Below are 21737 nucleotides of genomic sequence, written 5' to 3'. Positions count from 1 at the left end.
TTGATACCTCTAATCAAGTTGTTGATATAGCAAAGCAGTTAGAAGGACTAAGCCTGGGAAAAACAAAATCAAAGAAGGAGGAACCTTTCTTTGTGTACAAAGATCCATTGAAAATTCTAAAGGAAGAAAGGGAAAAAGCAAAAAGCCATGACGAGCAGAACCAGGCCTAATATTACTGAAGTCATTACAACAACAGAAACTTCGCAACCTGCTGTATCAATGCAAGAAGATCAAATCCGAAGTTATAGGAGGATGGCTAGGCTGAGGTATGAAGCACAAAGAAGATTATCTCGAAGACAAGGAAGTAGCAGAACATTAGAAAGCCAGCTTAATCCAGAAGCAGAACTAGAATTGTCTCAACAACGAAGAGCATCTTTAGTACCAGCAGAAACACTTTACACAACACATTGGTCTGAACCCAGACATCGAGTATATCAACATTACTCAGAAACAAGAGTTTTGGTAACTGAAGGACAGCAGAATTTATCCCTTATAAATACAGAAAGCTATGGTATTCTCAGAAGAGAAGGTATGCAATTAATACATTTGGGATTAGTTATGATACGCATACATGCTCTCCATAGAAGAAATGCAGGAACAAATGCGCTAATAGTCTTAAGGGATACCAGATGGAATGATGATAGATCCATAATCGGAACTATGGAAGTTGACTTATCTGAAGGTACCCAACTTGTTTACATAGCACCAAATCTTTTAATCAGTATAGAAGATTTTTATCATCATATTGAAATTGCTATACAAACACATGGGTACGAGCAATGGAATTCTGCAGAAAGTAATCTTTTAATTACCAGGGGACTGATTGGTAGATTAACAAACACCAGTCATGCAGGATTCAGATATAATATACAAAATGTTGCAGATTATTTGGCAAGTACAGGTATTAATGCAGTCCCAGCAACACCAAGAACAACTGCGGAACTTCAAGAAATGCGATGGATACTACAGCCACCAAATACACCCCAAATACGAAACCCGCAAGCGGTGAGAACAGCAACATTACTGGACGGATCAATTTCATTGGCCTTCTCTGGATATCGATCAACAGGAAATCCAAGGCCTAGTAACTATAACGAAAGGGATACGGAAGATATACATGAAGAAGAATTTGCTGGAGTATTTCTACAAGAATTTGATATGCCTGACACAAATGACCGATGGGATACTCTGGGAGAACCTACAGGAAGGTATAATTTCTATGTAAACTATGCTGCACCTCCTCCTGTTTCTTTTGTTCCTCCTACTAAACCTTGTTGGGATGATTATGATGATAATGATGAGGAGAAAATAAAAGAAGAAGTAGTCTGTCCAAGTATTTGGGAAGATACTCCCTGGGAAGATGATCCAGAATTTGATCCAAATGAGTTAGCAGTAACTCAAGAAGAAGAAGATGATCCAGAATCTTATTATTTAGGACTCCAAAATCAGGAGTTGGACTATCCAGTATTATCAACTATTCAAGAAGAAACAACAATATTTTCACAAGACCAAGTATCACAAGGAGAAGAATCAGAGCAATATTGGCAGCAAGTAGTCCAACATATGGAACAAATTGAAGGTCAACTACCTATGCAAAACGGATGGCATAACCCAATACCACTGGATTATTCTTTTGAAGACTTTATTGATCGAATTCCTGAAGGAATACCTCCAGGAGTTTGGCATGAAATATATGAAAATCCAGAACAAGCGGAATATGAAGTTTACAATGTGCCTGAAGAAATTCATAATGAGGTAATAAGTGTGGATCAATTAACTAATAATGTCTCATCTCTTAATTTGCATCAGGAGCATGAAGTGGCACATGTCAACACGGAACATTTGGAATATCCAATGCTTAGACAATTGGAAAAAGCTCTGGCTTTAACTTCTGAATCTGCAATTTCCAATTACAAACAACCTAATGAGCCTCTTATGGGACAAATCAATTATCCACCAGCACAAGGAACGACTCCTCAGTTTAATGATAATGGGCAATTCAGAGGAAGATTTAAAGGCAAAGCATTGGAACATAATACTTGGGTATTACCATCTGCTCAACAAAATACTGGTGCTATGCTAGTATTGCCAGAGGATATAGGTCAGTACCATGATGTTATTTCACGTTGGGAGTCTATTACTAATAACTTAGTAAATGACCGAACATGGTTAGACAATAAACAAAAAGTACAATTTATTGAAAATCTGTTGGGAGAAAATGAAAAAAAAATGTGGATACAATGGCGTATGATGTATGCACAGGAATATGAGGAACTCATTCAGATGGCAGGAGAAACCCAGAATGTGTTATCAGCCATCAGACGATTTATTTTACTGGAAGATCCATACCAAGGTACGACTGTAGAACAAGATCAAGCATACATAGATCTAGAGCGATTAACATGCTCCAGTATGAAAGATGTCTTAAGCTTTTTAAATGATTACAAAGTATTAGCTGCTAAATCTGGTAGAATGTTTATCAATTCAGAATTATCAGATAAGTTATTCAGAAAATTACCACCATTGATTTCTAATGATATTGAAGCAGCCTATAAATTAAGACATGTAGGAAATCAAATTGGTGTTATGCCACGTATTCATTTTATTTATCAATATCTGGCTGAATTATGCAAAAAGGCAGCAATACAACGTAGTGTCAAGGATTTGGCATTCTACAACAAAATACCAATTCCAGGGTATTATGAAGGCAAGCAAAAGAAGTTTGGTCTTAGAAAATCAAAAACCTATAAAGGAAAACTCCATGACACACATGTTCGGGTTTTTAAGAAGAAAAAGGCTGAGCAACAGCATAAGTGCAAATGTTTCATTTGTGGAGAACCTGGTCACTTTGCTTGAGATTGTAAAAGAAAGACTAGCAATATTGCAAGAGCCGCAATCATGGATCAATTAGATTTACCATCTGATTATGATATTCTTTCAGTCGATTTAAATGAACCTGACTTTGATGCAATTTGCAGTTTATCTGAGGGAGAAGTAGGACCAATAAATTATGCAAAATATGCCTTGGAAGACTTACAATGGGAGACAGCATTTATGATGGGAGATGAGCAATGTGGATGGCGATCATAAGTATTCGTAGGCGACACTATGAAGAACTGTCCACACAATTGGGAGGAAAATTCCATTATACCAGAAGCTAAGTATCTTTACTATACATTTTGCAAAATGATTACAACAGATTCTATGAGGTTACACTGCTTAATTTGTAAAATGACAACTTGCCCATCATGTTCCAAGTATTATCTACACAAAACAATTTACATGAAGGAAAAATCATTCATACCTCCATATCAGAAACAGGATGAAATAATTCAAGAGTTACTAGACTATACGCAGCACTTACAAGCTATTCTTGACAAACAAAAGGGTAAGTCAATCTTACTGGAAGATACAGATGATTCTGAGAATGATATTTTACCTTTTTCTAAGGGTGAAAGGCAGAGGCAGAGTAATACCGTTACTTTTGAATTCTTAAAAATTAAGCGGCTAACTCCAACAGCAAGAATCCCTGAAAGGCGATCAACGGGAGCAGCGGGATATGATCTATTTCTTGATCAAAATATTACAATACCTGCGCATGACAGGATGATTGTCTCAACTGACATAAGTATGGAATTTCCTGATTCTTGTTATGCAAGAATAACATCTAGATCTGGAGCAGCGGCAAAACGAAGAATTGATATTGGAGCTGGGGTCATTGAGGTGAGATTAAATTATTGGTTCTTAACAATTCTAATGAAATAATCTCACTTCAAACAGGAGATAGCATCGCTCAATTCATATTGGAGAAAATTATTACCCCTCCAATAGAAGCAGTGGAATCATTAACCCACACTGAAAGAGGAGAAGGAGCCTTTGGTTCCACAGAAGAAGAATTGGCATTCTCGGCACCAACAAAATCTCTTCTAAACAGATTATACAACATGGACATTACTTTTCATATTCCAGGAATTCCTGATGCTAAGGTACAAGCTATACTTGATACTGGTGCTACTAAATGTTGTATCTGCCAGGATGCATTACCAAGGGAAGCCTTTGAAGAGATAAACTATAAGGTGGTATTTTCTGGAATAAATTCTCAACAGGAAACAAAGAAGAAGGTAAAGGAAGGTATGATGACAATTTCAAATCATAAATTCAGAATTCCATTTACCTATCAGTTGCAGATGAACCTCAAAGATGGAATACAAATGTTGCTGGGATGTAATTTTATCAGAACCGTTGCTGGAGGATTGCGTATAGAAGGCTCAGAAATTACTTTCTATAGAAGTATTACTACTATCAACACAACACCAGAGGTAAATACTTCAGCTTATGCAATTCCTGAATTAGAAATGGAAGCAGAAGAGTTTATTACCCTGCATAATGAACTTGAGGTTGGAAGAAAGGAATTTCTGGGGACAGTAACCAATTTTCATTTACAATTTGCACCAACTATTCAGCGACTAAAATCTATGGGATATATTGGTGAAAATCCAACTTTGTTTTGGTCAAAAAATAGAATAGTCTGTAAATTGGACATCATATATCCTGATTTAACTATACAGGATAAACCCCTGAAACATATAACACCAGCAATGGAAGCAACTTTTAAAGTCCATATAGACTCTCTTCTGGCTTTAAAGGTTATTAGGCCCAGTACTTCTAGACATTGAACTATGACCTTTGTTGTTCAATCTGGTACAACTATAGATCCAATAACGGGGCAGGAAAAGAAAGGAAAGGAAAGATTGGTCTTCAACTATAAAACTCTGAATGACAACACTTATAAGGATCAATACTCTTTGCCAGGAATTAATCTAATATTGAAGAAAATCGGAAATAGCAGAATCTTTTCTAAATTTGATCTGAAGTCAGGATTCCATCAAGTAATGATGGATCCGGAATCTATTTCATGGACTGCATTTCTGGTACCTCAGGGCCTTTATGAATGGCTTGTGATGCCTTTTGGGCTCAAGAATGCACCTACCATTTTTCAAAGGAAAATGGATAACTGTTTTCGAAACTGTGAAGAATTTCTAGCTATTTATATTGATGATATATTGGTATTCTCAGATTCAGAAAAAGATCATGTATTACATCTTACAAGAATGCTTGAAATCTGTGAAAAAGAAGGCTTAGTTTTATCTCCCTCAAAAATGAAGATTGCCCAACCTGAGATAGAATTTTTAGGGGCTACAGTTGGCAATAGGAAGATAAAATTACAGCAGCATATTATTAAAAAAATTCTTGACTTTGATGAGCAAAAATTACAGACACTTAAAGGGCTCAGGTCTTGGCTTGGCATTATTAATTATGCAAGACCATATATTAAAAATTTGAGTACATTACTTGGTCCTCTATACTCAAAGACAGCCCCAACAGGAGATAGAAAATTCAAAAATTCGGATTGGGAAATTGTTAAAAAAATTCGACAAGTTATCCAGGAACTTCCAGATTTAGAATTACCCCCCAATAATGCATACATAATCATTGAAACAGACGAGTATATGGAAGGATGGGGAGGTATTTGTAAATGGAAAACAGGAAAATATAATGCAAAGAACTCAGAACGTATTTGTGCATATGCCAGTGGAAAATTTCCTAAGTTAAGTCTGCCATTGATGCAGAAATTCATGCGTGTATGGAATCTTTATCTGCTTTAAAGATTCATTATCTTGACAAAGAGGAAATTACACTCAGAACAGACTGTCATGCAATTATTAAATTTTTCAATAAAACTGTTCAAAACAAGCCATCAAGGGTGAGGTGGATTTCCTTCATCGACTACATAATTGGTACGGGAGTCAATATTAAATTTGAACATATTGAAGGCTCTAACAATCAACTTGCAGATGCTTTGTCAAGGTTAGTACATTATGTGGTCTTAAATCCTAATGATGATCAGAATGAGGTATTTCATATACTAGAGGCAGCCCTTGAAGAAATAAAAGATGCGCCAGCAATAATACAAGACAAAATGGCGAGCATGATAGACTCAATTATTGCAGCACCAGCAGATGCGCCAGCAATGATACAAGACAAAATGGCGAGCATGATAGACTCAATTATTGCAGCACCAGCAGAAAAGGCGAATAATGAAGGAATCTACTTTTGCAACAATTATGCAGAATTATTGACGTGGAAAAGCAAAAGCGGTGATAATGCGATACAGATGGATGAAAATTAGGAACTGAGCCCCGGGGAGCCGTTCCTTTTATTATCCTCTTGTAAATATGTGTGGTGTGTTTTCATTACTTGCATGTTAAGTATTGTAAAGGATTATAGGCAGCTCAAAAGCTAGATATGATAAGATGCGATGGGGCCCAACCGTGTACCCGATTTTATCACAATAGCTCAAAAACTTGTCTATAAAATCCAAGTAAGCTTGCACTTTGCAAGACAGACGAGAGTACCTCGGAGTCTTACTTAGTTAGCCATCTTGAGTTCAAGAGCTTTAAGCGCCTATACTCAAGTGTTCTCTGTAATCCCTTGGAATATTTCCACTTTTAAAGTGAGTTATTAGTTTCTAGCTTCCGCAAAATGCCAATGAAATTGATCCGTCCAGTAATGTTGCTGTTCTCACCGCTTGCGGGTTTCGTATTTGGGGTGTATTTGGTGGCTGTAGTATCCATCGCATTCCTTGAAGTTCCGCAGTTGTTCTTGGTGTTGCTGGTACTGCATTAATACCTGTACTTGCCAAATAATCTGCAACATTTTGTATATTATATCTGAATCCTGCATGACTGGTGTTTGTTAATCTACCAATCAGTCCCCTGGTAATTAAAAGATTACTTTCTGCAGAATTCCATTGCTCGTACCCATGTGTTTGTATAGCAATTTCAATATGATGATAAAAATCTTCTATACTGATTAAAAGATTTGGTGCTATGTAAACAAGTTGGGTACCTTCAGATAAGTCAACTTCCATAGTTCCGATTATGGATCTATCATCATTCCATCTGGTATCCCTTAAGACTATTAGCGCATTTGTTCCTGCATTTCTTCTATGGAGAGCATGTATGCGTATCATAACTAATCCCAAATGTATTAATTGCATACCTTCTCTTCTGAGAATACCATAGCTTTTTGTATTTATAAGGGATAAATTCTGCTGTCCTTCAGTTACCAAAACTCTTGTTTCTGAGTAATGTTGATATACTCGATGTCTGGGTTCAGACCAATGTGTTGTGTAAAGTGTTTCTGCTGGTACTAAAGATGCTCTTCGTTGTTGAGACAATTCTAGTTCTGCTTCTGGATTAAGCTGGCTTTCTAATGTTCTGCTACTTCCTTGTCTTCGAGATAATCTTCTTTGTGCTTCATACCTCAGCCTAGCCATCCTCCTATAACTTCGGATTTGATCTTCTTGCGTTGATACAGCAGGTTGCGAAGTTTCTGTTGTTGTGATGACTTCAGTAATATTAGGCCTGGTTCTGCTCGTCATGGCTTTTTGCTTTTTCCCTTTCTTCCTTTAGAATTTTCAATGGATCTTTGTACACAAAGAAAGGTTCCTCCTTCTTTGATTTTGTTTTTCCCAGGCTTAGTCCTTCTAACTGCTTTGCTATATCAACAACTTGATTAGAGGTATCAACAGGCTTTATCAGTAATTGATCAAGCTTTGTATTAATAGACAATAACAGTTCAATAATTGTATTATTTTGTCTATTAATATCTTTTACTGAGGCTTCCTTAGCAAATATAAATCCAATAGCCGGATTACTAACTGTTTCTGTATTTTCTAAAGCTTCTAAATATGTCTTTGTAGAAGTTGATTGAGGTAGATTCATGCAAACTGTTTTTTAATTTCCTTTACTACCTCCTGTAGTTGTCTAACTTGAGTTTGCAGATTTTGCAACACAATCACCGTCTGTTCTTCAATTAATTTCGGTTGCTTTTCTAAAATTAATTCTCTAACATCTTTGACTGTCAACGGCTTATAGAATAGGATTTCTTTTTGAAGTTCAAATACCGCCTTTTGCAACTTTTGCTGTACCTTAGATGTTGTTTCCAGAGAATTTAGTAACTCAGCTTGGTTTTCATTGATGACCTTAAGTAAGGTTCTATATTCACTTCGAGAAATTCTGGAGTGTAATATCAAACGGTCATAGACTACGTCTATATTATGAGAGATGTCCCTAAGTCTTACTTCTGTTGCTAAGTCCAGGTATTCTAAATCCGCTACTCTTGAATTTTGATACCAATCCTTTATAGCTTTTTCTAGTCTTTCAGCCATAATTAATATAAGATTTTAAACTATAAATGTTACTGATGATACCTTGTTCCAGGTGTTTTCCTGCCATCTGTTCTGGCCTAATTTCACCTTACTAAAGCATATCACAATAACATTTAATAATCAAAAATCAAATATAACTATGGACGGAAATCCTTCTATAAAGAAATAGATCATTATTCATGATGCTTCACTAGAATACCTGTATAAGAGAATTAGCCGGACATCGCTCTGATACCAAATTATTCCCAGTGCACAAGATTTTGCGGAAGCTAGAAACTAATAACTCACTTTAAAAGTGGAAATATTACAAGGGATTACAGAGAACACTTGAGTATAGGCGCTTAAAGCTCTTGAACTCAAGATGGCTAACTAAGTAAGACTCCGAGGTACTCTCGTCTGTCTTGCAAAGTGCAAGCTTACTTGGATTTTATAGACAAGTTTTTGAGCTATTGTGATAAGATCGGGTACACGGTTGGGCCCCATCGCATCTTATCATATCTAGCTTTTGAGCTGCCTATAATCCTTTACAATACTTAACATGCAAGTAATGAAAACACACCACACATATTTACAAGAGGATAATAAAAGGAACGGCTCCCCGGGGCTCAGTTCCTAATTTTCATCCATCTGTATCGCATTATCACCGCTTTTGCTTTTCCACGTCAATAATTCTGCATAATTGTTGCAAAAGTAGATTCCTTCATTATTCGCCTTATCTGCTGGTGCTGCAATAATTGAGTCTATCATGCTCGCCATTTTGTCTTGTATCATTGCTGGCGCATCTGCTGGTGCTGCAATAATTGAGTCTATCATGCTCGCCATTTTGTCTTGTATTATTGCTGGCGCATCTTTTATTTCTTCAAGGGCTGCCTCTAGTATATGAAATACCTCATTCTGATCATCATTAGGATTTAAGACCACATAATGTACTAACCTTGACAAAGCATCTGCAAGTTGATTGTTAGAGCCTTCAATATGTTCAAATTTAATATTGACTCCCGTACCAATTATGTAGTCGATGAAGGAAATCCACCTCACCCTTGATGGCTTGTTTTGAACAGTTTTATTGAAAAATTTAATAATTGCATGACAGTCTGTTCTGAGTGTAATTTCCTCTTTGTCAAGATAATGAATCTTTAAAGCAGATAAAGATTCCATACACGCATGAATTTCTGCATCAATGGCAGACTTAACTGTAGGAAATTTTCCACTGGCATATGCACAAATACGTTCTGAGTTCTTTGCATTATATTTTCCTGTTTTCCATTTACAAATACCTCCCCATCCTTCCATACACCCGTCTGTTTCAATGATTATGTATGCATTATTGGGGGGTAATTCTAAATCTGGAAGTTCCTGGATAACTTGTCGAATTTTTTTAACAATTTCCCAATCCGAATTTTTGAATTTTCTATCTCCTGTTGGGGCTGTCTTTGAGTATAGAGGACCAAGTAATGTACTCAAATTTTTAATATATGGTCTTGCATAATTAATAATGCCAAGCCAAGACCTGAGCCCTTTAAGTGTCTGTAATTTTTGCTCATCAAAGTCAAGAATTTTTTTAATAATATGCTGCTGTAATTTTATCTTCCTATTGCCAACTGTAGCCCCTAAAAATTCTATCTCAGGTTGGGCAATCTTCATTTTTGAGGGAGATAAAACTAAGCCTTCTTTTTCACAGATTTCAAGCATTCTTGTAAGATGTAATACATGATCTTTTTCTGAATCTGAGAATACCAATATATCATCAATATAAATAGCTAGAAATTCTTCACAGTTTCGAAAACAGTTATCCATTTTCCTTTGAAAAATGGCAGGTGCATTCTTGAGCCCAAAAGGCATCACAAGCCATTCATAAAGGCCCTGAGGTACCAGAAATGCAGTCCATGAAATGGATTCATTTTAAATTTGTCTTTCGGAGTTTTTCCTCAATTGACGCAACCTGACTTTCTCTCTAATATGTTTATTTCTTATTGTGTCAATTCTCATATGTTCATACATCCACTTTAACATCCTCATCTTTACAACTCTCATCTTTCATTCGTGTACTCGATTTATAACCCAAGAGTCAGCTTCATATTGTCGGTGCAATCAACCTCCAGAATTTTGATATTTGACAATATACTGTCTGGTCAAATTTAACTGAGGATTGATCTAAACAGGACCAGATATTTAAAAGTGAGCTAAGTCTAGTCAGGTCAAAGGATGACCGGATGACTAGCAAAAGTAAAGTCTAGTCAAGTCAATGATTGACTGGATAACTAACAAGGAAAAGTCCAAGTAGGTCGAGGATGACTGGATGCTTAGCGAGGGAAAGCTCTAGCAGGTTAAGAGAGCCGGATGTTAGGCAAGAGAAAGTCCAAGCTGGTCAAGGATAACCGGATATCTGGCAAGTGGTAAGTCCAAGCAGGATGCTTGGCTGGCTTGATCCTAAGGGAGTGAACCTTAGGTGGTGAAATCTTAAGAAGCGAACTCCAAGCAAGAAGCCTAGTAGGTCAGGTAGACTCACAGGGTTAGGCTTGATCCTAAGGGAGTAACCCTTAGGTGGTAAAGTCTTAGAGAAATTCCAAGCAAGAAGTTTAGTAGGTCAGGTAGACTTACAGGGTTAGACTTGATCCAAAGAGAATGAGCCTTAGGTGGTAAAGTCTTGGAGAAGTGAACTTCAAGCAAGAGGTAAGCCTAGTAGGTCAGACTACAAATTAGGCTTAAGTGTTTACTTGTGTTTTGTATGGTGGTTTTGTAGGAACCTAGAGCTGGAATCAAAACAGAGAGCCAACGAACGCAATCGGACACAGCTGGAACAAGTCCAGGGTGAACCGGACTTGACTCGGGTTGAACCAGACCGGTTCAGTAGACCAATCCCAAGGATTGGTAGACCAATTGGGTTTAGTTGACTGAGTTCGAGTCCGGACTTGGGTTGGTGATGTGGCCTGGTTCGGTAGACCAAAAAGTAGGTTTGGTCAACCGATAAATCTGATAAGGACCAAATCACAGATCACGATAAACTTGGTTATGGGGATCAGATTTGAGCCGGTTCGACATATCGATCAAGGGTGATCAATAGACCGAAAAGTGCTATAAAAGAAACCCTGAGCACAACGTTCAGAACATCTATTCTACTACTCTTCATCTCCATGCTCGAATCAACGCTCGAAGCTCTGCGATCGAGGAAGCTTCAGGAGGGGTGCGTGGCAGGACTTCTAGATCGGGTCAACACGTTTGTGTATTTATTTAATAGCACCTTTATTATTATTCTATTTATATTGTGCTTGATAAACTTGTAAGAAAGGTTTCTCCGCCTCCGAAAAACATCCAGAAAGGAGAACACTAATGGACGGGTGCCTCCCGTATATAGACCTTGGATGTACTAACCCTAGGGGGGTAGGAACCAAGTAAATCGGTGTGTCTCTTCTCTTTTGTCTCTTAATTATTATTTTGTATTCCACTGTGACTAACTCTGTAGAAAGAAAGAGCGAACGACGAAATCGAGAAGGTGAGAAGATAGATATTCACCCCACTCCCTCCCCTTCCCCCTCCCCTATCGATTCCCACCGGTCCTACACGTATAACATAACATAACAGGTTTTATAAAACTTCCTTTAAGCTTTAGAGATACCTTACAATAAAAAAGAAGTCCTCCTTCATTTCAACCATCTTGTTTGTATCTTATGTAAAACATCTCTATCAACCTCTTCAATCTTTTGCAAAAACAAACCTAGATACTCAAAGCTCTAAGTTAAAGGTAACTCGTCATCTTCTATCTTAACAATTGTCTTACTACGTCTATAGCTACTAAATTTAAATTTCATATGTTCTGTTTTTATTCTTATCTTAAAATATGCATCCAAGAGAAATTAGCTGTAACTCTAATTGAGGACACAATGAGAGAAAATAGGTTGAATTGACATAGCCATGCTCATGTTCATAGATGACCAACAATTTTATATTTAGAAGAGCTAATCAGTTGGAGTTGAAATCGAAAGGGTAGAGAAAACAAAAAATTGTTAATCAATGAATAGAACTAATTTGACTATTGCTCGTGATATCCATTGGCACAAAGATTGATGGAGGATAAGGTTCATGTAGTAGATCCTAAATAATTTGGACAAACACAGCTTAATGATGATAAACTTGCAGATTCTGATATTGAACTCTTTATCTCTCCTCCATACCCATGCTTGACATCGACACTCCAACACCAATATTCTAAGTAGACAATTAACATTCCTATGAATTGCATGTACAAATTTCTAGAAATAGAAATTTATATGTTTAGATCCTCACCCATATTGGATACTAATAACTGAGTCAAGTAACATAGAGGCAAGTGCACATAAAATACACAAGTATTCTTGACTGAGAATGCAACATAGGATACCAGTTAGATTCATAGTTAAAAGGAGTCTGGTTTGAATCGTAGGATAGCATATGATAAGTTCCAGAAATTATAGAAAGTTCACTTTTTCTTCCTTGAATTATAATCACTTTAAATCAATATAAACTATTCCTTGTCAATTTATCTCAAAGTATACTAAAAAAAACATTACCACTCATTAATGATTTCAGGTTCTAGTCCACCATCCACAAAATATACAAGTTACAATTTCATCTGTTTTAATGGACACTACACTATGAATACAACAATAACCAAGCCTTATCTCACTAGGTGGGATCAGAGATATATGGATCCTTCTATGTCATTGGGCTCTGTCCCCTCTGCTATAATATCTTTTATACTTAAATAAATTTTATCTTGTTATTAATCAAGTCTTTTTTGATCTTCTTCTTCCTCGTTTGATGTGCATATTTTTTATAATTTCATATTGTCTAACTAGAACATTTATCAACCGTCTAAGTACATGTTTATACCATCTTAAATGTCTCTCGATGTTTTTCCTCAATAGATGCAACTCTGACTTTATCACTAGTGCTCTCATTTCTTATTCTGTCCATCCTCGTATGTCCATACATCCACCTTAACATCCTCATCTCTGTAATTCTTATCTTCTGCTCATATGCTCAAGTCATAGCCTACCATTTAGCGCCATATAACATAGTAGTTCTAACATCGTTTAATAGAACTTCCTTTTAAGTTTTAGAGGTATTTTACGATCACATAAAACGCCCAACGCTCTTCTCCATTTCAACCATCCTGCTTGTATTCTAGGTAAAACATCTCTCTCAATCCCTCCATCGTTTTGCAAAAATAATCCTAAATACTTAAAACTCTCTGTTCAAACAACTCGTTATCTCTTATCTCAACAACTGTCTCATTATATCTAATATTGCTAAACTTAAATTTCATATATTATGTCTTTACTCTACTAAGCCTAAAATTTTTCACTTCTAGTGTTTCCCGCTAAGTTTCTAGTTTAGCATATACTCCTTCACATGTCTCATCTACCAAAACAATATCATCTATAAACAACATGCACTATGGTACTATGTTTTGAATGTGTCCTGTGAGTTCGTCCATGATTAGTATAAAATGATAAGGACTTAGAATTGGTTCTTAATATAACCCTATCTTTATTGGAAATACTTCAGTCAATTGCCTAAAGTCTTCACTCTAGTCGTTACATCCTCATACTTATCCTTAATTAGTTCAATATATATTACGCTAATACCTCTCTTTTCTATAATTCTCCATATAATTTCTCTTGGGACTCTATTATAAGTTTTTTCTAAGTCAATGAATATAATACATAGATCTTGCTTTTATCCCGAATTAATTGTTTGAGAAGATGTATAACTTCTATTGTCAAACTTCCAAGCATAAACTCAAATTGATTTTCGATTACCATGATCTCCTTAATCTTCTTTCGAGTACTCTTTTCCAAAGTTTCATGATATGACTCATTAATTTAATATCCCTATAGTTTGCACAACTTTGTACGTCTTCCTTGTTCTTATATAAGGGAACTAGAATATTTACCCTCCATTAATCATGCATTTTTTCATTTTCGTTCTACTTCTACAGTTTGAATTCTACGATAAAAATTTAAATTTCTATACTCATTTGACCTACTTAAATTATCTAAGTTAAGTTGGTCACATAAACCTTCATTAAAAAGTTGAAGAAAATACATCTTCCACGGCTACCCTACTGCATTCATCTTTAATACATCTTATTTGAATAAGATCTCGTCTTCCCCCCTCTCTCACTTTAGCTATTATATAAATATCTCTTTCCCCTTCTTTTGTATTCAATTTTTGATATAACCATTCAAAAGTTTCATTTTTTGCTTGACTATTGTATATTTTTTAAAATTTTCCCCGTTCTTACAAATATATAATTCTTTATAGGCTATTCGTTTTTTCTTCACTTTCTCTTGTACTTTCTCATTCTACCATCAAGATTCCTTACTTGGTGTTGCATGTCCCTTTGACTCACCGAGTATACTCTTAGCTATTATTTCCAACTTTGATATCATCTTATCCCGTGTTGTATTAGAGTCACTGTATATTTCACCTAATGCTTATACTGCTACCTTCTCTTTAAATATGTTTTGTTTCCGATCCTTTAACTTCCACCACTTAATTATAGGAGTCGTGTATATTTTCCTTCTATTGTTATTATGATTGAAACATATATTTAACACTACTAACTTATGTTGGGTAGTTAAGCTTTCTTCAGGGATAACCTTGCAATCTTTATAAATCTTTCTATCGCTCTTCCTAATCATAAGAAAGTCAATTTGTGATTTATTAATCCCACTTTCGAACTTGACAAAGTGTTCTTTTCATTTTTAAAAAACGTATTAGCTAGTATAAGGTCATATGTTATCATAAAATCTAATATAGTTTTTCTTTCTTCATTTCTTGTTCCAAACTCATAACCCTCATGTACCCTCTCATATTCCTCATTTTTCACTCTAACATGCTCATTTAGATTGTCTCCTATTAAAATTATTTCATTTGGTGAAATATTTTGTAATACTTCATATAGGTCGTCTCAAAACCTTAATTTGAAATCTTCATCAAATCCTACTTGAGGTGCATAGATGCTAATTACGCTCTTAGTTTCTTTCGTCACTACTATCTTAAGAGCTATAATTCTATCCCCTTTCTAACTACTCCTACAACTTCATTCTTAAACGAACTATCTACAATAATACCCACTCTATTTTATTGTTTAACTCTTTCCTGTGTGCAACAATGCCCACTAATATGAATCTGGAACCAAATCCATGCAGACAGGCATAGTAATGTGCCAATTAAACTTTTGAAATATTCTGCATTTACTTTTCTGATCCTTTTGGAGATGTACAGAAGAAATTATATAAAGGGATTTTAACATGTGACTCCCTTCACTGACGTGGCGGCCCAAAAAGTATGCCACCACTTTGTGTGAGAGGGAAGATGAGATTCTTGCATGTTGCCCTTTATCTCTTCTACCAGCATCATAACTCATGTTAGCACTCAACATTGATAGCACATACCAACACGGCCAACTGACAGAGCCATCTTATTAGAAGTTAAATAGTTAATGACATATGCTTATTCTGCACAATTTTACATTATGGTCAGTGAGTCTCAATTGTTGGGTTGGACACCATATTAAGCCTAGTAGGCTCAGCTATAAATCAAATGCCAAATAAATCCCTATTTGATGGTTTTAGTATTATGAACACTGAGAAAAGAGGAGCTTGGGAAACATAACGGAGTGATTTTGGAGGCTATACGAAACCAAAAAAACTTGTAAAGAAGAAAGCTTTCTTCTCGTTGTGAGTTTTTTATACATATATAGGGAGTTTTAGAAGTGAGATTTTCCACTCTTCTCTATCAATGTTGAGAGAGTAGTATAGGGAGAATTAAAAGGTCTCTTATATGACGTAGATGTTGATTTGTCTACTTTTTGCTCTGATATTAAATAAACTTGATTTTCTACATGGATGTAGTTTTATACATAACCATGTTAAATTACTCATCTTCTTTATGTGTTTGTATTGTTCAACCAAGTACCATGTGAATTATCTAGAGACTATTTTGCATTTGTATCAGATTTGGATCTATAAGTGCATGGTTTGAAGTGCAGATTCTCACGCTGTTGTTAAAGTGGTCTCCAACCTCATCTAATGATATTGAAGACATTGATGATCCCAATAAGTGGTATCAAAACTGAGGTTACAAAATTGTCGAATGGTGCATTAGGACTTCGTAGTGGATGACATAGTTCAAAGTTTCATTCTACATTGGTTGGCATGGGCAAAACATTTTGTTCCACCCATAGAATGGCATGCGGAACTCTCTAAGATGACAACCCCAGTGCGAGGAATTCCACAATGGTGCAATGCAGATAGAGATTTTCATTTAGGCACACGGAACTTCCATGTCGAAAGTAACACCATGTAGGGCTTTCGCAGAGCAACACAACTAAGGCTAGGGTTCGGCAAATTTTTTTCTTTCTCCTTCAAGATTCTTCCTTCTCTCCTCCTCAATCCTCTGTCCTTGTTAGTCAATCATTGTACCATGTGTCAACACTGTTGGCACAGGACTAACACATCTCATTCCAACTGCGGACACTAACAATGACTTAGAATGAAATTTCAAATCTTGGTAGGTGGAAAAGTTGGCATATGGCACATATATCTGAGCATGACAAGGACATAGCATTCTCAATCCAGTTCCTTGATGAGAGGTTTTTTTTTCCTTTATGGTGCCATAAAATATGTTGATGGAGCAGCCTAGTAGGGTCTACTTGGCAGAGAGATGAGTAAGTCATCAAATATCAAAGAGAGTGATTGGGAGAAATAAAGGCAAGAGAAATTAGTCAATCATTGTTGAATTCTGTAACTATAGTTTATGCTAGAAAACCATTTTCTGAAGAAAAAATACACCTATTCTCTAGCATAAATTTCTTCTAGAAAGAATAATAAAAAACTACTAACAATCAAGCATAGAATGCTTACAGAACTACTGCCTAACTGAAGGCAAAAACTAAGATTCATCTACCACCAACATGAAGTACCAAATGATTCATGTCTATAATCAGAAAAGTTTAAGTGTGAGAAGATGGAGTAAAGGAAGAATTGGCAAAAAATTGGAAGTCTTTTAAACATATACTATCCTTGTAACCATTCCACGAATTCATTATTTGTCAGATAACCTAGCAAGGATTTCATATTTGTGATTACAACTAATAAAGTGGTGCCTCTCTTTGCCATTCAAGCAAATCATAAGTGGAACAACCATGCTATGCATGCCCATGAGGTCATGATAAGTCAAGCCTCAAACAAACTGTACATTATATAATTTTGAGGGTCAATCTATTTCAACCTACAACATGAAGATATCAGAAATTTAATAACAGCTAAAGTAAATGCATGATTGAGAGAGTATACTGAGCTTAGATTAATGGGCATAAAGTTGTTGATTCATGATTCTCTACCTTCATAAGTTGCTGGATGAAATGGGTAACATCCTTGCCTGCGATAGGTATTGATCTAATACTACTGCCAATCACATAACCATCTGCAACTGGCACAACATGTGTAGCACCATCACCAACATCAACAACGACACCTGTCATTTCACACTAGAAAATTGAAATTGAATATTAGCCAACATGAAATTTTATGAGAAATGATAGTACAGGACAACAGATTAAGGAAACTATATGACCCAAAAATCTTTACACCTAATGAAGTTTGCAATCTCAGTTTGCATAGCATTTCAAAGCTAGCCATTGGTTATAGAAATCAAATGGATGAGTAGCCAAATTTTTTATTTTTCTTTCCAGCTTTTTACTTTACATGTATGAGAGATTTAAATACAAAAAGAAACTTAGCCATGTTAAAGATGGAATTCTCTTTACTTGATTGAAGGCCAAATGAATATGTAATTTTGTCCTAACACTGTGTGTGTGTGTGTCCTTTCCACAATTGTATTACCTCATAGTTATAGCATAATAAGAACATTAAATAACTAAATATGTAATAGTAATAAACTTTTCCCACTCAACAGATACAATAGAAGGGGCAAAAATGTGTTCCTTCAGAATTTCACTGAGTGAAAATAATAAAATTGCTGGAATTTTATGGCAGAATGATTTTCAGAACTTCGGCTAACTGGTGCAAAGACTCACTAACAAAAAAATGCAGATGGAAATAAAGTGGCAGAAAGATTTCCAGCCACCCTTTTCCTCAGGTTCCTTTGGAAAATGGAGAAACTGAAGAAAACAACTTGGAGAAATCTTTGCCCAATTTGGCACAAATCTACTTTGACCTAATTTGAGCAGAAAAGCTACTGTTTTCATGCATGGACTCAAATCCAACACAGAATTAAAAACCATTTTTTTCAAATATATTTTTTTTATTAAAATTTTGAAATTTAAGTTCCCTCCCCATTTCCTTCCCTCTAAGAAAAGGGTTGGAAGTAAACTCTCCTTTTTTTCCCTTGCCTTCAAGGAAACCAAAACTAGCAAAATATTTCCCTATAATTTTTTCTCCAATGCTGTTTCTTTCCCTGTCTATTTCCTTCCCTCATGGGAAACTGAGCCTGAATACTAAGCATAGCATTGTATGACCTGTCGAATCAACTAGCTTGTCAGCACTCACTTGGTATAAGCTACTCATACATGCCTCGTGATGCAGTAACTAAACATTCACTATTAAGATATTGTGAAACATGCCGTAGGATCATTATTCTCTGGTCCATATTTTATCTTGTAATAATACCATGTCTAAGGATTATGGTCCAGAACCAATTCTCAGGTTGTTCAATTTACCTACAAGCTATAAATATGAATTCTACCACTAGATGCTAATTCATGTCTATGTTATTTCAGTCTGTACCGGGCCAAGCACAGAGATCAAATGCCACCCACAATGTAAGCTCATCAGACAAGGAGCATAATATTAATTGCTATGCAAATAAGAAAAACCAAGTAATATGCCAGCACACTATGTAGTTTTTTATCAAATGCAAAGTTTCAAAAATTTGATTACAATGCAAGCTTATGCACATGTTCAATTTTGTTGTCCTTCTAAATTCCTTTTTCTAGTATGGAAAGCAACCGAAATCCATATGCCCACTAGTATCATTGTTTCCTCAAATTTGGAATAACTGATTGACAGTTGTGTGATTCAAAATGCCTAGTTATCATTCATAATACTAGTATCTACCAGATCCAAGCTAAAGTGGTCATCCTAGTACTCACTGAAGTTTCTCTAAAGATCCAATAATCAGCTGATTACCTTTGAAGTAGTGTAACCAGCTGCAAGGGCTAAGACAGGCTGAACTGCTATATACAGTCCAGGAATGTTAAATGTCTCAAACATGATTTCTCCTGTATATTCGCGGTTTTCAGGAGCTGTAAGTGGGCTCTCAGTAAGAAGAAAGTAGTGCTCTTCAGGGTCACAACGTAGATAATTGAAGATACATTGCTGCCAAAACCTTTCCATTGTATCCCAATTTTCAACCTGGAGATAAGAAACAATAAGCTCAAGGGTCCACATGGAACATTTTTTTAAAAAAAGGTTGAAGTATATTTCAAGTTTCATACCTGGCCATGACGAATAGGGTAACTAAGACTGTATGTACTACTAGATTGAGAGCATGATAAAGCTTCTTCCCCAATATAAAAATCAAGGTCGGCCATTACGCCTGCATTATGATGTGCAAGCCAATTTCCCTTAGTGGAACTCTTAGGTTGATTGGAAAAGGACTCATTAACAGCAACAACTGTAGGGATGATGAAACTAGGTTCGACATTGCCTGAAAATCCCATTTTTGAGTACCTAAGAATATAAGAAGTCAAATTTATCATGTAAGCAGAAAAAAATGGAAGTTTGATAGCTTTACTGCTATCAAATGGAGGGATGATTAGAGATAAAGCTTATCTGCTAATCTCAGCAAAATGACAGAGTAAATACATTAGTTTCCAGAAGACATTCTTAGTGAGAATCTAAAAGAAGCATGTATACGGATTCATTTGATACGGATGGAGATCCCAAACAAACTAAGGTAAAACAAAGACATTGGTTATGAACTTTTCTGGTTAGTGGTCTTGACTCTTGAACTAACATTTTCGAGAGAGAGAGAAAAAATAGATATTAAACACTTGTTCAACCTTTGGAAACAAAATATACGGATTTTTTTAAGTCCAACAAACTAGCTCTTGGCATAGAAAAATAAAATAAGAAATAAGATTAGAAGAAATGCAATTAGTATAACCATGATATCTTTCCACCAAGTGCTGTAACCTTTGGGACTAGAAAAGCACACTAACCTTAAATATTCAATCATTTAGTTGAGATTTAAAATTTTGGTTATTATACCCCGCTGATAACTACTTTGGATTCACAAAATCTCTTTTAAACTCATGTTATATCCTGGTGACAACAGTACATAAATTGACTGCAAACTAAATATCACTTTCAAAACTATACACTTAGTAACACATGGTTTTCCACTGTTCATATGCTGATATCTCTTGCTTTTGCCTTCACTCCAATCCACTTCTTACTTGGTCTTCATATTATTTTTAAAGTGTTGTGCAGAAATTATAATTATAGGCAGTCAGTGTTTGTGTATAATAATCAATTTAATTTGTAGGATCAATGTATCAGGAAGGTACATTACTTGCTAAACTTTCAAAAACCAAGAGCTACTATATGCATTGTCGGTAACGGAAGGAGCAAAAAGCAAGCAAAAGATTGACGAAAAACCAAGTTGGTACATCCTGATCCAGAACACAACCATAGATCGTCCTATTAATTCAACGAAATTCTAACAGTCATCTCGTATGCCTCACTCAGTCTACATCTCACAGCATCGACGTCACATAATTTGACCATTTCCTTTATTGTCCTTTCTCAAGTACGCCTAACTTCAAACTAGTGCATTAATAGTCAAGAGAACACGCACCAATCGATAAAAAAAATTTGAAATTTTCAATCAGAAACCTCAAAATTTAAGGCTTGTTTCGCGAAGTTAACTAATCCGTCATCTTTTTGGCTCAATTTCTCTACTTTTATTCAATCAAGAATCAGCTGAAAAAGAAAGCAGCCAAACCCGCAACCGCAGGTAGCGACAACATTCTAAGACCCAAGAAAGAAGTCACGGAAGTCAATGGTACCCGGTGCCATTGTCGATGACCACAGCGGGACGGGAGGCAGCGTCCATTTTGATCTTCCGTCTAGATCCGAGCCAGGAAGCCGCCGGGTCAACCGCTCATGGCAGTGGCGCCGTCAGCCGCGTCGCCGCTGGAGATCCGGAGCTGAGAGTGCGGACAAGGGTGGAAAACGGCAAATGCAGATCTGGAGGCGAGACGCGTAGAGAGGAGTAGGTGGCGCCGTGGACGGGAAGCGAGAGCTGCGGCTCAGCGGGAATCCATCGTGGCTTTGACATGCAGCAGAGCTCGCCAGGTTTATTTGTGCTCGCTCAAGTCTTCCGCTTCAAAAAGCGCTCACCTGCTTCTCTCTCTCTCTTCGCTTTCGATTTTTTTCATTTAAACACATTTAATATTTGGGATTGTTTTACATTGCCCCTAAAGGTTTCG

The 21737-nt window shown here is 36.1% G+C and overlaps 1 protein-coding gene across 1 annotated transcript in view; it reads right to left on the bottom strand.

Annotated features, from left to right (window-relative positions):
* Nucleotides 1-21668, bottom strand: part of LOC122006879 (actin-related protein 3-like) — a 28555-nt gene extending 6887 nt beyond the window's left edge. Inside the window, exons 1-4 of the mRNA XM_042562556.1 lie at nt 21315-21668; nt 19740-19974; nt 19432-19656; nt 17625-17771 (exon numbers count right to left, since the gene is read on the bottom strand). Coding sequence (XP_042418490.1) covers nt 17625-17771; nt 19432-19656; nt 19740-19974; nt 21315-21361 — 654 coding nt within the window. The 5' untranslated portion in view covers nt 21362-21668. The remainder of the gene's footprint in view (nt 1-17624; nt 17772-19431; nt 19657-19739; nt 19975-21314) is intronic.
* Between the last annotated feature and the right edge of the window lie 69 nt (nt 21669-21737).

The sequence above is a fragment of the Zingiber officinale genome, chromosome 7B (assembly GCF_018446385.1).
Source record: "Zingiber officinale cultivar Zhangliang chromosome 7B, Zo_v1.1, whole genome shotgun sequence".
NCBI lineage: Eukaryota > Viridiplantae > Streptophyta > Magnoliopsida > Zingiberales > Zingiberaceae > Zingiber > Zingiber officinale.
This window is presented reverse-complemented; position numbering and strand designations above follow the sequence as displayed.